At 45.5% G+C, this 15,106-nt stretch overlaps 1 protein-coding gene across 4 annotated transcripts; it reads left to right on the forward strand.

The window, feature by feature from the left end:
* The first annotated feature begins 257 nt into the window (after nt 1–257).
* LOC308574854 (uroplakin-3b-like) lies at nt 258–13,298 on the forward strand. Of its 4 annotated transcripts, none has more exons than XM_081173193.1 (6): nt 258–866; nt 5,537–5,686; nt 7,017–7,236; nt 10,469–10,545; nt 10,805–10,934; nt 11,885–13,298. In XM_081173193.1, the coding sequence occupies exons 1-6, from the start codon at nt 809–811 to the stop codon at nt 12,054–12,056; spliced, it is 807 nt and encodes a 268-aa protein (XP_081029319.1). In that variant the 5' UTR covers nt 258–808; the 3' UTR covers nt 12,057–13,298. The 4 variants fall into 4 exon arrangements, with proteins under 4 accessions (XP_081029319.1, XP_081029322.1, XP_081029320.1 ...); XM_081173196.1 differs by lacking the exon at nt 258–866 and adding an exon at nt 1,389–1,700; XM_081173194.1 differs by lacking the exon at nt 258–866 and adding an exon at nt 3,318–4,046.
* Nucleotides 13,299–15,106: the final 1,808 nt, after the last annotated feature.

The following is a 15,106-nucleotide window of genomic DNA, read 5'->3' on the forward strand; positions in this document are numbered from 1 at the left end:
TATAGCTTGTTTAGCTTATATGTAAATCTGGCACTGGTCCTATTCCACACCCTCCAACATTTCTCCAATGAAAATAGTCCTAAGGAAAAGTGGGACATTTTGGGATCAAATCAGAAACTGGGATGGATTTTTTTTTTTTTTTTAATAAAACCAGGGAAGCGTTCATGGTGAGTTCTCTTTTTCTGGGAAAAAATAACACTGGGCATTATTAATAAATAAAAAACTGTCTTGCCAAACAAAGGGCAGCCAGGACTGGCTAATACCTGGATGGGAGTGTACAGGGGACCTCCCTGCGTATTAATTTTTTGACGGAAGGTATAAAATAAAATTCAGGAACGACAATAGGTTGAGAAACTCAGTCCCAGAAAACTCCTGTTCTCGACACAAAGGCAGATTTGGTTATGAAGCATCTTGATCCATCACACCTGGACCAGAGGGGCTGCTGGTCTCATCCGGCAAGCTCTTCCCATGTTCCTCTTGGTGGCTGTTGTGTGTGTGTTTTTTCGGTGGGGCAGAATAAAAACAAGACAAACCTGCTCACTATCAGGGTCAAGATCCTCCTTACACAGGCTGGGAGGAATGTGGAAAGTGGGGAAGGGCCTAGGGCAGCCCCTGAAGGCAAAGCAAAAAAAGAAAAAGAAAAAGAGCCAGCCAGTTGAGGAGGAGGAGGAAGAGGAGGAAGATATTTCGCCTCAGTGGTCCTCTCTTCATTTGCACCCAGGACAGCGAGAGAAGCGGTTTCTGTGGCCCTGACCATCTCCTGTTTTCGTGAGGAGAAACATCTGGAGAAGATCTGGGCTGTGTGAAGATGGCCTCCTTCCTTCTGCTTCTGCTGCTGGCAGCTGGAGGGACCGTTGCTGGCATAGGTGACTATTGTTTGGTAACACTGTGAATTTTAAAGATAATTTTATATATATATTCTGACCCATCCCCAGGATTTTGGGGTAGTTCCTTCAAAGAATCCTGGGAATGGCAGACCCTCCAAGTGTCCCTATTTTCCAGGGACAGTCCTGGATTTACAGAAGCCGTCCCATTTTATGATTTGATCCTGGAATGTCCCACTTTTCCTTAGGAAGTCCCTATTTTCATCAGAGAAGTGTTGAAGGGTATGGAGTTATGTGACCCCCAAGCCAATGAGATAACTACGGTATATACATCCTTTAGAAGACATCTGAAGGCAGCCCTGAAGGAAGATTTTTTTATTTATTGTTTAATGTTTTATTGCTTTTTTATACGTGTTGGTAGCTGCTCAGAGTGACCGAAGCAACCCATTCAGACGGGTGGGCTATAAATAATAATAAAATTTTATTTTAATTTTTATTTTAAAAAAGATTATTTTAATATTTAAAATAATAATATGAGGCATCCCTATTTTAATTGGAGAAATGTCGGAGGGTATGGAACTGTAGATTTGCAAAGTGCTGGGGGTTGTAGCTCTGTGAGGGGAAAACTACAGTTCCCATGATTCTTTGGGGAAAAGAATGTGCTTTAAAATGTGGCATATGTGTGTGGAGCAGTGCTTGGGATTTTTTTTAGTTTAGAGGAAAAGCTGAGAAAGAGGCAGCATGATAGAAGTTTATAAAATTAGGCAGAAAAAGCGGACAGAAGAAAGTTTTTCTCCCTCATAACACTAGAATTTGTGGACCTCGAACAAAGTTGAATGTTGGAAGTTTGATGCGCCTTGAGTGATGATGACCAGGGTAGGCGGAATGGAAGGAATAAATTTGATTCAGTTCCTCTTTAAATATAAATTTGCTCTTCCTGAAACAATGCTTGAACCAAAACACATCCATCCTTCAGAATTCACGCTTCTGCAAATTTTGTAGTGTCGTTCTCCAACTGAATAAATGGTACGAAAATGCAAGTACTGTGGTAAAATCTGCATAAAATCTGCATATATCTGTGAAGGAAAGATATTTAAAACATGCTTTCTGTTCTGGATATTACTTTGTAAAAAGAAAGAAAGAAAGAAAGAAAGAAAGAAAGAAAGAAAGAAAGAAAGAAAGAAAGAAAGGCCAAATTGCATAAAAACATGTAGATTTGGAGAAATTCAAACTTCAATGCTACCAAATTTTCATGGCAAGTAATTTTCTTTTTAAATTGCAAACTGATGTGGAAATGTGGAGACTTGAAGAATGGAAAAATGATTTGCCCATCTCTATTGAGGAGGGGAATTTGCCTCAGGCAGCAAAACACCTACCCTTTGCCCAGTTATTCAGGAGAACTTGGGTATGGAACCAGAGCCCCGTCCCAACCATACTTTTAAACCCCGTGATACCATTTTATATAGTAACAGCTTTCCCCCGGAGAATTCTGGGAGCTGTAGTTTGTGAAGCATGCTGAGAGTTTATTATCTGTTTATTTCGTCTCTATCCCACCTTGCCTCTCCGAGGAGCTCAAGGTGGTGTACGTGGGTCTCCCTCTCCCCAGTTAATCCCCACAACAACCCTGTGAGGTAGATTGGGCTGAGAGGCAGTGACTGCCCCATTCCCCCAGGTCGCCCAGTGAGCTTCATGGCCGTCTGTGGGAGGGGGGCAGATTTGAACCCTTGTCTCCCAGATCTTAGTCAGAGACTCTACCCAATACACCACACTGGCTGTTTAACGAACACTCCACCTCTTTCCCCTGGCAGAGCTACAATTCCCAGAGTGGCTTAACAGGCAAGAGGGAACTCCGGGAATTTTAGCTCTTTGACGGGGAGGGGGGGGGATAGGGACCTCCTAACAATTCTGTTTTTTAATTATAATTTTTATTTGGCATTTTCGTTTTCAAAAAACACAATGTGATTTTACATATCTTTACATTACCTATATTCTGACCCTCTCGAGTCAACGACTTCACCCCATCCCACCCACCTGACTTTCTAACTTCCAATTATAATTTCATCCACATTACACATCCCCCCACCTTTCTTTTTACTTTAAGATTCCTTATCATTGTAAATAAATTTCTAATTTTAACTGGCAAACCTTTAAGCCAGTTCTGTTAGTGTTGCTAAATGTTTACAATGTTCTTTCAAATAAATAATAAATTTACTCCAGTCTTTTTCAAACTGTTGGTCTTGCTGGTCTCAGATTTTCCTGTATAGTCTTGCCATCTCTGTATATTTGATCATCTTGCTCTGCCATTCTTCTACTATCGGAGTTTCTTGCTGTTTCCACTTCTGGGCTAAATGAATCCTTGTCGCTGTCGTTGCATATAAGGATATAGTATGGTCTTTCTTAGGGATCTCTTCTTCTAAAATACCTAACAAGAAAGCTTCTGGTTTCTTATGGAACGTGTTCTTAAACACTTTAAGTTCATTATAGATCATGCTTTCAAAACCTTAGGGCAAGTCCACCACATATGGTGAAAGTTACCTTCTTTTTCTTTACATTTCCAACATAAATTATCAGATGTTCTATACATTTTTTGCGAATTCAGTTGGTGTCAAATATCATCTATACATCATTTTCCATATACAGTGGTACCTCGGGTTAAGTACTTCATTCGTTCTGGAGGTCCGTTCTTAACCTGAAACTGTTCTTAACCTGAAGCACCACTTTAGCTAATGGGGCCTCCTGCTGCTACCGCACAATTTCTGTTCTCATCCTGAAGCAAAGTTCTTAACCCGAGGTGATATTTCTGGGTTAGCGGAGTCTGTAACCTGAAGTGTATGTAACCTGAGATACCATTATATTCGCCTCCAAACAACTCTCAGTGCCCTTAACAAACTACAGCTCCCAGGATTCTTTGGGGGAAGCCAGGTCTGTTTAAAGTAGTATTGTATAGTGTGAATGTGGTCCAGGTTTTCTTGAAAATCCATCTTCTAAGATCACTGGAGAGAGGAAGGATCGTACTTTGGGGGGCTCCCATTCTGAGGGTTACAGTCGGCACCTATGCCGGGGTCTCTTTCATCTCAGAGGTATCCAGAGCTGTGGAGCCTGGCAGCAGACTTGCTGCCCTCACCTGGAGAAACACTAGATTACATGGCCATTTGGGGGGAACAGAAGGAGTTGGGAGGGTGCCTGGTTGATCTGTCCAGAAAAAAGAGGAGCTTGTCTTGTGTAAATTTATACACTCTAAAAATTGCAGGGATTAGTGAATAGAGGCCCCATTCCCGCCATATGTTCAAAGCACTACAATACCACTATGGGATCCGTGGTTTGTTGAGGGTGCTGAGAGATGTCAGGAGACCCTTAATTCCTTCAGAGAACCACGATTCCCAGAGTGGTTTAACAATCCTGCTTTGCAGGGAACTATGGGAATTGTAGCTGTGGGAGGGGAATGGGGGGGGTCTCCTAACAACTATCATCATCTTTAAGAAGTGACAGATCCCATTATTATTTGGGGGAAGTTAGCAGTTTGTTTAAACTTTAAAGGTGGGCTTGGACACAGTCATGGTGGATAAAGCTAACAATGGCTACTAGTTGTGATGACAACGTCTTCTCTCCACTGTGTTCCTGATTGGGGGATTATTTACTTATTTATTTATTTATTCCATCTGCCTCCCACCTTTCCTGCAAGGAGCTCAAGGCAGCAAGGAAAGCCCATGTGGTGTAACAGTAGGAGTGTTGGACCAGCCCCTGGGAAACCAGGGTTCGAATCCCCACTCAGCAATGAGGAACCTCATTGGGCGAACTTGGGCCAGTCACCAGCGATTTTTCCCCCTGGGGGTACGCAGGGATAAGCATAGCCCTAAACATTTTTTGAATCTTTGTACTTTTGTCCATTTACTGTATTTATTTTCCCAGATTTGAACTATAAAATGGCAACCTTCTTGAGTCAAAATGAGAGTAACCCTAAACATTTTTTTAAGGGAGGAAAAAAGCACTGCCGGTCAACATTCCCCAGCCTAATCTACTTCACAGGGTTTCTGTGAGGATAAAATGGGGGAACCATGTACACCACTGTGAGCTCCTTGAAGGAGGAGGTGCTGTATAAATGTACTGTGGTACCTTGGGTTACAGACGCTTCAGGTTACAAACACTTCAGGTTACAGACTCCTCTAACCCAGAAATAGTACCTCAGGTTAAGAACTTTGCTTCAGGATGAGAACAGAAATCGCACGGCGGCAGCAGCAGCAGCAGCGGGAGGCCCCATTAGCTAAAGTGGTACCTCAGGTTAAGAACAGTTTCAGGTTAAGAACGGACCTCTGGAACGAATTAAGTTCTTAACCCAAGGGACCACTGTAATCAATCAATAAATGCATGGTTCTCCCTCCCTCTCTCTGTTTTATCCTCACACAACCCTGGAAGGTAGGTTAGGTTGAGAGACAGTAACTGGCCCAAGGTCACCCAGTGAGCTTCCTCATGGCCGAGTGGGGGTTTGAACCCTGGTCTCCCCAGGCCCTAAGTCTCAGTGCTCTAACCACTAGATCACACTGCCTCACTTGGAGTGTCTGGCTGGCTGCCATGAGAACTGGATGCCTGGCCCCCTTTGGCCCAATGCAGCTGCAGGTGTCTCCTGATGCCCTTCTGATGATGTCTGTTTGCCTACCTCACAGTTTTCTGCATCTGGGAGTAGGAACCCACTGAATCTTCCTGTGTCTTTTCAGAGACGATCTCCTACACCCCCTCTGTCTCCAACATGCCATTGGAAGGGAAAACCACTCAAAGCACCTTCGCCCTGACGCTACCCCACTGCATTTTTGACCGATTTGCCAATGCCTCGGACAATATCTGGTTGGTGGTCACGTATGCAAACGGTGAGTCTGCGGTGAGCTTTTTGTAGAGCCCACCAAAATCTGGACAATGGGGTTGGGGGGGTTCTCAATTGAAACCCTTGTCAACTCAAAACTACCTGCAACTTTTACTTTTCTATTTCCCAGTTTTAATTTTTGACATCTCTCCCAGTCTGAGTTGCTGCAGCACTCAGATATTTTAGCAAGCCAGGGTTGTAGATGAGTAGAGATGGCATGTTGGCAGTTAATGTAACCGCCTTAAAGCCAGGGCTGCAAGCTTTCAGCAATAAATAAATCAACTTGAAGCAGCAAGAAAAGACAGACAGCTTAATTTAGGTTACAAAATGGTAAATGTTTCTAAATTTTATGTATAAGCTAAACAAGCTATAGCTTAGGGAGTGCCCCCCCAATTTTAATATTAATATACTTCTTCTTAATTGTATTTCAGTTCAACAATTACTTTGATAAAATACATATTTTGTTATGTGCAGATTGCTTTATGTTATGTGCAAATTATGTCCATAAATTACCATATAGCATATATTCAACACAGAAAACAGCGGCAATTTGTTGTTCTCAAAGGACAGCTGGACATATAAAGGGCCCCATTACCTTCAGCAGAGGGACGCGGGTGGCACTGGTGGTCAAACCACAGAGCCTAGGACTTGCCGATCAGAAGGTCGGCGGTTTGAATCCCCATGACGGAATGAGCTCTCATTGCTTGGTCCCAGCTCCTGCCAACCTAGCAGTTCAAAAACACATCAAAGCGCAAGTAGATAAATAGGTACCACTCCGGCGGGAAGGTAAAAGGCATTTCCGTGCGCTGCTCTGGTTCGCCAGAAGCGGCTTAGTCATGCTGGCCACATGACCCGGAAGCTGTACGCCGCGGCTCCCTCGGCCAATGAAGCGAGATGAGCACCGCAACCCTAGAGTCGGCCACGACTGGACCTAATGGTCAGGGGTCCCTTTACCTTACCTTCAGTAGCTTGCGGCCTCATCAAACCTAAATCTGGTCCTGATAGAAACGCAAAGATGGCTTGCTAAAAACATGCAGTCTGGGTTTGGAGCAACCAGCCCAAACATCCTTAGTGGTTGGTTCACATGGGGGAAAGGTTTAAGAAGAGTTTGGTAGTCCTGTCTCCCAAGGTGATGGGGTGTGACCTCGCTAAGCTTGGCAGGACAGCTTACTCTATGATATTAACCCCTTTGTGCATTAATTAGAGTTAAGCATGTTGGTTATATGAGGCTGGAGGTATTCCACAAGCAAAGGGGGCCATCTTGGTCCTTACAGAAATATTCCTTCACCAGCAATATGTTTCATTCCTGTCCCCGCTATGCCTCCTCCACCCAACAGCCACAGCCAGATTCAAGAACCCCAAAACACCTCAAGAGATCCCGCCATACGAAGCTCTGTTCACCTCTCACGGCTACATGACCATGAAGTCCACCCCCGCCCAGTACTGCAAAGCCGGTAATCCCAATACCGTCCTCCGGGTAGGAGGCGAATCGTCTTGCAAGAACGATGACACCCAGACCAGCTGCAATGGGCCACTGCCTTCTCCTGCCTCTTTCAGGTAACAATTCATCAGCTGACTTGATGCAGAGCAGAGGAGCTGAATTTGCATGGGAAACTCAGACAGAGACCCTTAGCCAATTCAACTGTTATTGTTGTTGCTTGCCACCCCAATGCGAGATTCCAGGGGTTCCAGGCGCTTCCCCAGGGATCGTGTTCCCTTTTGGAGATGTGGCACAGTGGAGACCGTGTTGTCTTTAGGATATAATGGTTTATTGACACATATATACAACCTGAGCCTACGATGGAGGGGCTCACAGCATTAACACTCCAGTGGGGCCTTGCTTCCTGTATGGACGCAGCCCTGGATTCTGAAAGAAACCAAACACCCCCCCCTCTCTCTCTCTCTCTCTTTCTTTCTTTCTTTCTTTCTTTCTTTCTTTCTTTCTTTCTTTCTTTCTTTCTTCCCAGCTTGCTGCTTTGCCTCTAGCTCACATCACTGCATCTCTCTGCTCTCAACTCTCACTCTGTCTTTCTAATTACCTGGAGTTGAGGGAGGGGCTTCACCCACTGGCCATCTCGCACAAAGCCCCTTTCCTTTGTTCCCCTTAATGGCTCATCACCCAGGCTATTGCTTCCACCAGAAGGCTAGCCTGGCTCTTCCAATAATTAGAAGCCTGATTAAATTCTAACACTCGCTGGATCCAGGGATTGGAAGGGTCTCTGCATACAACCTAACACCTCAAACTCTTAACATTATTATTATTATTATCCCACCTTTCCCTCAAACCAGGGCTCAAGGCAGCTTACGCAAATTAAATCAACACCGATAAAATATAGAAAGCTCCAAGACAATAATTAAAAAGTAATTAAACTATAATAAAATTAAAACATGGCTTCCAGAGATGTCTGAAAACGCCACACACCCCTCTTAGAAATGAAGCGACCGTGTCGTCAGTCCTGGCTTGTTTGAAGCCTGAGGCACCTTGAGTTTCTGACGGCTCGGAGCCATCCCTCTACCCAAACATCCATGGCAGGGTAGATCTGTTCAGCCAGAAATTCCACATTGCACTCCACGTGAGTTGACATTTCTGAGGGACTGGAACGAGGCCTCAGGCGAAGGAGCTTATTATGGGTGCAGTCAGGGCTCTGTCTCCTATTTTAAACACAGGCCTGGAAGATACAGTAAAGGCCTCCGCCCTGCGATCAGGTGAGAGTCTCCCTTGCAGAGAAAGTTTAGATTGGCATTTATTGAGCAAGTTGGAGCTTTCTGATTGGGATGGGGGTAGAGATGCTCCTTCAGGTATACTGGGCTGAGGCCGCTTAGGGCTTTAAAGGTCAGCACCAACACTTCAAATTGTGCTTGGAAACATACTGGGAGCCTATGTAGGTCTTTCAGGACCAGTGTTATATGGTCTCGGCGGCTGCTCCCAGTCACCAGTCTAGCTGCTGCATTCTGGATTAATTGCAGTTTCCAGGTAACCTTCAAAGGTAGCCCCACGTAGAGTGCATTGCAGTAGTCCAAGCGGGAGGTAACCAGAGCATGCACCACTCTGGCAAGACAGTCTGCGGGCAGGGAGGGTCTTAGCTTGCCTACTGGTAGACAGCTGCCCTGGACACAGAATTGACCTGCGCCTCCATGAACAGCTGTGAGTCCAAAGTGACTCCCAGGCTGCACACCTGGTCCTTCAGGGGCACAATTACCCCATTTAGGACGAGGGAGTCCTTCACACCTGCTCATCCCCTATCCCCCAATAACAGTGCTTCTGTCTTGTCAGGATTCAGCCTCAATCTGTTAGCTGCCATCCATCCTCCAACCGCCTCTAGACACTCACACAGGACCTTCACTGCCCTCACTGGTTCTGATTTGAAGGAGATGTAGAGCTGGGTATCATCCACATACTGGTGGACACCCAGCCCAAACCCCCTGATGATCTCTCCTAGCGGCTTCATGTAGATGTTAAAAAGCATGGGGGAGAGGACGGAACCCTGAGGCACCCCACAAGTGAGAGCCCAGGGGTCTGAACACTCATCCCCCCCCAACACCACTTTCTGAACACGGTCCAGGAGGAAGGAGCGGAACCACTGTATGACAGTGCCCCCAGCTCCCAGACCCTCGATGCAGAAGGATGTCCTGGTCAATGGTATCAAAGGCCGCTGAGAGATCCAGCAGGACTAGGAAACAGCTTTCACCTTTGTCCCTAGCCTGCCAGAGTTCATCGTCCAGTGCGACCAAGGCAGTTTCAGTCCCATGGTGAGGCCTGAATCCCAACTGGAAGGGATCAAAATGGTCCGCATCCTCCAGGGTGCTTGGAGTTGTTCAGCAACCACAAGCTCAATCACCTTCCCAAGAATGGAAGATTTGAGACTGGGCAATAGTTGGCCATATTGGCCGGGTCCAAATATGTTTTTTTTTCAAGAAGCAGTTTAATAACTGCCTCTTTCAGCGGGTCTGGGAAGGCTCCCTCACTGAGGGAAGCATTCACCACCCCCTGGAGCCCATTGCTCAGCCCTTCCTGGCTCGCTTTTATAAGCCAGGATGGGCAAGGATCAAGGAGACAGGTGATTAGTTTCACTCGTCCAAGCAGCCTGTCCACATCCTCAGAGGTAACAGATTGGAATTGATCCCACGCAACTTAACTAGACAGGACTCTAGCACTCTCCCGCCGAAGCCCTGCTCCCATGGTGGAGTCTACCTCTTTCTGAATCTGAGCGACTTTATCTGCAAAGAACTTTGCAAAATCATTGCAGGAGATCTTGGGGTCGTCACCAGGCCCTGATGGCGAAGGTGGTTCCATTAGATTGGGTTCAGTTTACATTAAAGGTGAACCCACATAATTATTTGCAAAAGAACATGCAAACCAAAAAAATTCCAGCCATCCTTTGAAATTTTCACTTTTCTGGTTAAGTTATGTGTACACAAATGCATATACTGGGGTAAAGCATGCAGAAGAATGTGTATATTAGCAAAAATAACATACACTAATGCTTTATATTAGGGGAAATATAAATAGCAGGGGGAATACATCTTGCAAAGAATGTGTATATTAAGCAAGACTGCATACGAACGTGTGTTTATTAGGGGAAATGCAAGTGAATTTTCCTAAGGCAGGGTGATGTGGAAATGTGAAAAGCCAAATTTAGGGCTGGGGAAATGAGAGACAGAGAGAAACCAAGGCTAGATGCACACGCTGGACCTAGATTCAACCAGTGATTTGTTCCAATAAAGTTTAGTAAGACATCCCTGATATTTCCACTCACCCACCTCTGTCTCTTTTTAAACTCCTCCTCAGAGTGAAATTCCTCATCATGGATTCCAAAGGACCGAAAGCTGAAACAAAGTGGTCCGCTCCAATTCAGTTGAAAGGAGGTATGTTATAAAAGAAAGAGGCTTGCAGAGAAGATCTGGGCTGGCTCAATGTGATTTGCCACTTGAGGCAAAGGGCAACATGGCGCTCTGTCACCAGAAGCTGACCAAGCGGGCAGGGTAACTGGCAGAGTCCTCACAAAGGCACCTGAGTCAGACCATCTAGCTCAATATTGTTTACACTGACTGGCAGCTGCTCCCCAGAATTTCAGGCAGCTGAGGAACCGATAAGAAAATTGCCTCCTTTTGTTATCCCTTTCAGGTGAAGCGTGGGAGACAGTGGATACCTGGCCTGGACGTCGCAGTGGAGACATGATCGTCATCACCACTATTCTCTCTGCCCTTTGTGGGGTTGTCACCATCGGCTTCCTAAGCACCGTCAGCTATGAATGGTAAGACTTTGCCGGCAGGCTTAGTGGGGTACTGGAAGGGGATTGTGGTAGAGGGCAAGTCCCGGGTTTTACCTCAGTGAGGCCTTCTGCTAAAACGCCAAAGTGATCGACAGGCCCTCCCTGCTCCCCTCATAACGGGACTTTCAGGTTTGTTAGCACAGAGGGAGTCGGAGGATGAGGAAAACCATCCAGCCCACAGGCTAGTTACGTTTTCCCTTTCCTTTGATGGGATTCCTGATTCACGCTAGCAGTTCAAACAGCAGCTGTGTCACATTTTGCTAAAGCTCAGCGTTTTCTTACAAGCAGAACTGAGTTGCGCTTGCATTGCTTCGCATGTAAACCGCTGGAAGATCTGTGCTTATATTAAGAGAGCCAGTGTGGTGTAGTGGTTAAAAGCGGTAGTCTCGTAATCTGGTGAACCGGGTTCGCTTCCCCGCTCCTCCACATGCAGCTGCTGGGTGACCTTGGGCCAGTCACACTTCTCTGAAGTCTCTCAGCCCCACTCACCTCACAGAGTGTTTGTTGTGGGGGAGGAAGGGAAAGGAGATTGTGAGCCGCTTTGAGACTCCTTAGGGTAGTGATAAAGCGGGATATCAAATCCAAACTCTTCTTCTCCTTCTTAAGTGGGATATTTCAAAATATATTTAAAAATGAACGAACGCATGATGTCAGATGTAAGCACCACTGAGTTGCAAGGCTAAGGCCAAACCTCCATGGGAGAGCATCTGTTTCGCAGGCAGAAGATTCCAGGTTTGAGCCCCAGCGCCTCCGGTTTGGGCTTGGAGAGGTTCCCTGCCTGAATTCCCTGGGAACCACTGCCAGTCCGTGTAGACAGTACTAAATGGAGCAGTGATCTGACTCAGTATAAGAAGGCAGTTTCTGATGCTGCCCCCATCACTCGTTCCCAGCTCTCCTCCAACACTCATGCTCTGTGTTCTCTCTCTCTCCAGCTTCAAGCTTTGCCGCCCAGGCCCACCGGAAAACCAAGAGGAGCCCCCACGCCAAGACCCCTTCCAAGGCAGCCGCTATGATACGCACCACATCCCTCCTGCCCCTCCTGCGCCTCCTCCTCCCCCTGCCATGGACATGCCAAGCCCCCACCACCTCAGCACTGCTTCCTAGAGGCCCCCCACCCCCAGTTGGGTCTCTGGGCAGATCAACACACACCCTACATCTAAAACGCACATTTCAAGCACACAACTTCCCCAAAGAACTCTGGGAACTGTAGTTTGCTAGGCTCGCTGGGGGTGGTAGCTGTGCGACGGGAAGACTACAGTTCCCATAATTCTTTGGGGGAAGTTGTGTGCTTGAAATGCGCACTGCGAACATACTTTAAGTGTGGCTCTGCCTTCCCATGTCTGTTTCCAGTCTGATTCCATCCAGACCAGACAGCCACCAAAAGTAGCCCTGCTACATCAACACTCACAACTTAATCCCACCACCTTGACCACCTTCCTTCTCCAGGTTTTATTCTTCCACTCAGCAATATAAGCCTGTCCTCCATTCACTTTTTCGAACGTCACATTACTAAGCTGGCTGTGATTGTTTCCTCTTTTTCCTTTCCTTTCCTTTCCTTTTCTTTAAATGACTTTTTATTGGGTTTGGTAAACAACAGTCCTGGGGATAATAAATGATGTGAATAAAGAGACCAGGTCTTCTCATGTCATTTGTATAACACAAAAAACAACACAATAAATTTGCAGCTATATTTGCGTCATATAGTGATCAATGTAAAGGTTCTTGGTTTAAACAAACACAAAGGGGAAACAGGATAGAACAGAATTATCAGGGAACATTCAGCATCACATAGATAAAAGTCCAATCAGGAGCCCTCGTGGTTGTGCTTCGATTAAGTATGAGTAATACTCATTGTTCCTCTTATGTTACCAATGGGAAAAAAATATAAAGTGTTGGTCTATTGATAAATGGGGGAGGGGGTTCAAAGTGAAGATTATAACTTACATTTAAATTTAAATTTTGATCAAACAGATTGAGACATATGGGGTGAGGGAAATACTGGAATACTGGCATAGACTCATAAAACTAGAGTTGGCAGGGGTCCTAAGGGCCGTGGTCATCCTACCTCTACTTAAAACCCCCCAATAAAGAATATGTCATGAAATTCAACCACACTGGGCTCAAACCTTCTGTCCATGTGTCAACCATAGTATATTTGTTAATCTCTGAAGGAGGGCTGTTTCTCAATCTGTTTTGTACCAATTGTCTATCATTGTGCCAGAAAGGTCTCTCCAGTATGTTGCATGTTGCCACTTGTAATAAATGGCTTATTCATTCTTTACTATGGAAATCAATATTGTTGTCTTGAAATGCATTTAATAAAGCTAATTCTGGTTCGACTACCAATTGTTGTTTCGTTATTAATTTCTCCGAATATCAAATTCCAGAAAGGCTGGATTTTTGTATGTTTACCCACCATGTGTGTAGAAGATGTGGGACATTTAAAAATAAATAAATAAATGACAATAATAATATTATAATGCAGACTCCCTCCCCCCATGCCCTCCTGTTGTCTGGGATCAGACATGTATGTTACATCACAGTTTTATTGCCACAGGAGAAGGAACCGAAGCTTAAATTGTTCTGGACGCCTCGTCTCAGAAGGGATATTGCAGAGTTGGCAAAAGTTCAGAAAAGGGGACCCAAAATAATAAAGGTGGGGACAGATCAGTCCTATGAAGAAAGGCTGCAGCATTTGGGAATTTTTAGCTTAGAGAAAAGTCAGGAATGCTTTTGAAAGCCAGAGGAGAGGAGAGGGCTCTTATGTTCAAATCCTGCTTTTCCCATAATGGGCATCTGGTTCATAGAATCATAGAATCATAGAGTTGGAAGAGACCACAAGGGCCATCGAGTCCAACCCCCTGCCAAGCAGGAAACACCATCAGAGCACTCCTGACATATGGTTGTCAAGCCTCTGCTTAAAGACCTCCAAAGTAGGAGACTCCACCACACTCCTTGGCAGCAAATTCCACTGTCGAACAGCTCTTACTGTCAGGAAGTTCTTCCTAATGTTTAGGTGGAATCTTCTTTCTTGTAGTTTGGATCCATTGCTCCGTGTCCGCTTCTCTGGAGCAGCAGAAAACAACCTTTCTCCCTCCTCTAAGTGGCATCCTTTTATAGATAGCCATGTTCAAATATATAAAAGGATGTCACATAGAGGAGGGAGAAAGGTTGTTTTCTGCTGCTCCAGAGAAGCGGACACGGAGCAATGGAGCTAAACTACAAGAAAGAAGATTCCACCTAAACATTAGGAAGAACTTCCTGACAGTAAGAGCTGTTCGACAGTGGAATTTGCTGCCAAGGAGTGTGGTGGAGTCTCCTAGAATTTCTTCATTGGTTGGCAAGTGTGAGAACAGGATGGTGGACTAGAGGGGCCCTGGGCCTGAACCCACAGGCTCTTATGTTCTTAAACAAATCTACTATTCTTTCTTCTTTTCGTTTCCTGAATTTTCCTCTTCTTCTTTTTCTTCTATTTACTTTTAGGCCCACGTTACGCAAAATGAGAGTTAATTTTGCCAATAGAATCTATGTACAAAAGCTCTGCGTGTGCCAACTTGACGCTGCGTAAATAAATATTGAAAAAAGAAAGAAGCAGCCCTTTGGAGATCCGAATGTGGAAATCCTAAAGCAGGGCTGGGCGAGATTGAAAATATTTCTCTGCCATTGAAGTGTGAAAGGGTTTGAGTCACCCAGTGCGCTAACATATGAGCCCCACCCTGGATACACAGACCTGGACACTGGTGCTTGGGGATTCCCACCCCAACCCCACCGGATGGGACTCCTTCCTGCCGCTGGAGATAAGAGAAAAGTTTGTCAAATCTTAGTTTTCCTCCCTCTCATAACACTAGAACTCATGGGCATCCAATGGAGCTGAATTTTGGGAGATTCAGGACAGGTAAAAGAAAGGACTTCTTAAACTGTTAAACTGTGGAACTCCCTTCCACAGGAGGCAGGGATGGCAGCCAAATTGGATGGCTTTAAAAGAGGAATGGGCAAATTCATGGAGGAAGAGGAGAAGGCTATTATGGCTCTGCTCTGCCTGCACAGCTTGAGACAGCAATGCTTCCGAATACCAGCTACTAGAAACCAAGTATGTGGGTGGTGTTGTGGTCTAAACTACTGAGCCTCTTGGACTTGCCAATCAGAAGGTCGGT

This window comes from Podarcis bocagei, assembly GCF_964188305.1.
Source record: "Podarcis bocagei genome assembly, chromosome: 15".
In the NCBI taxonomy this organism is placed as follows: Eukaryota; Metazoa; Chordata; class Lepidosauria; order Squamata; family Lacertidae; genus Podarcis; species Podarcis bocagei.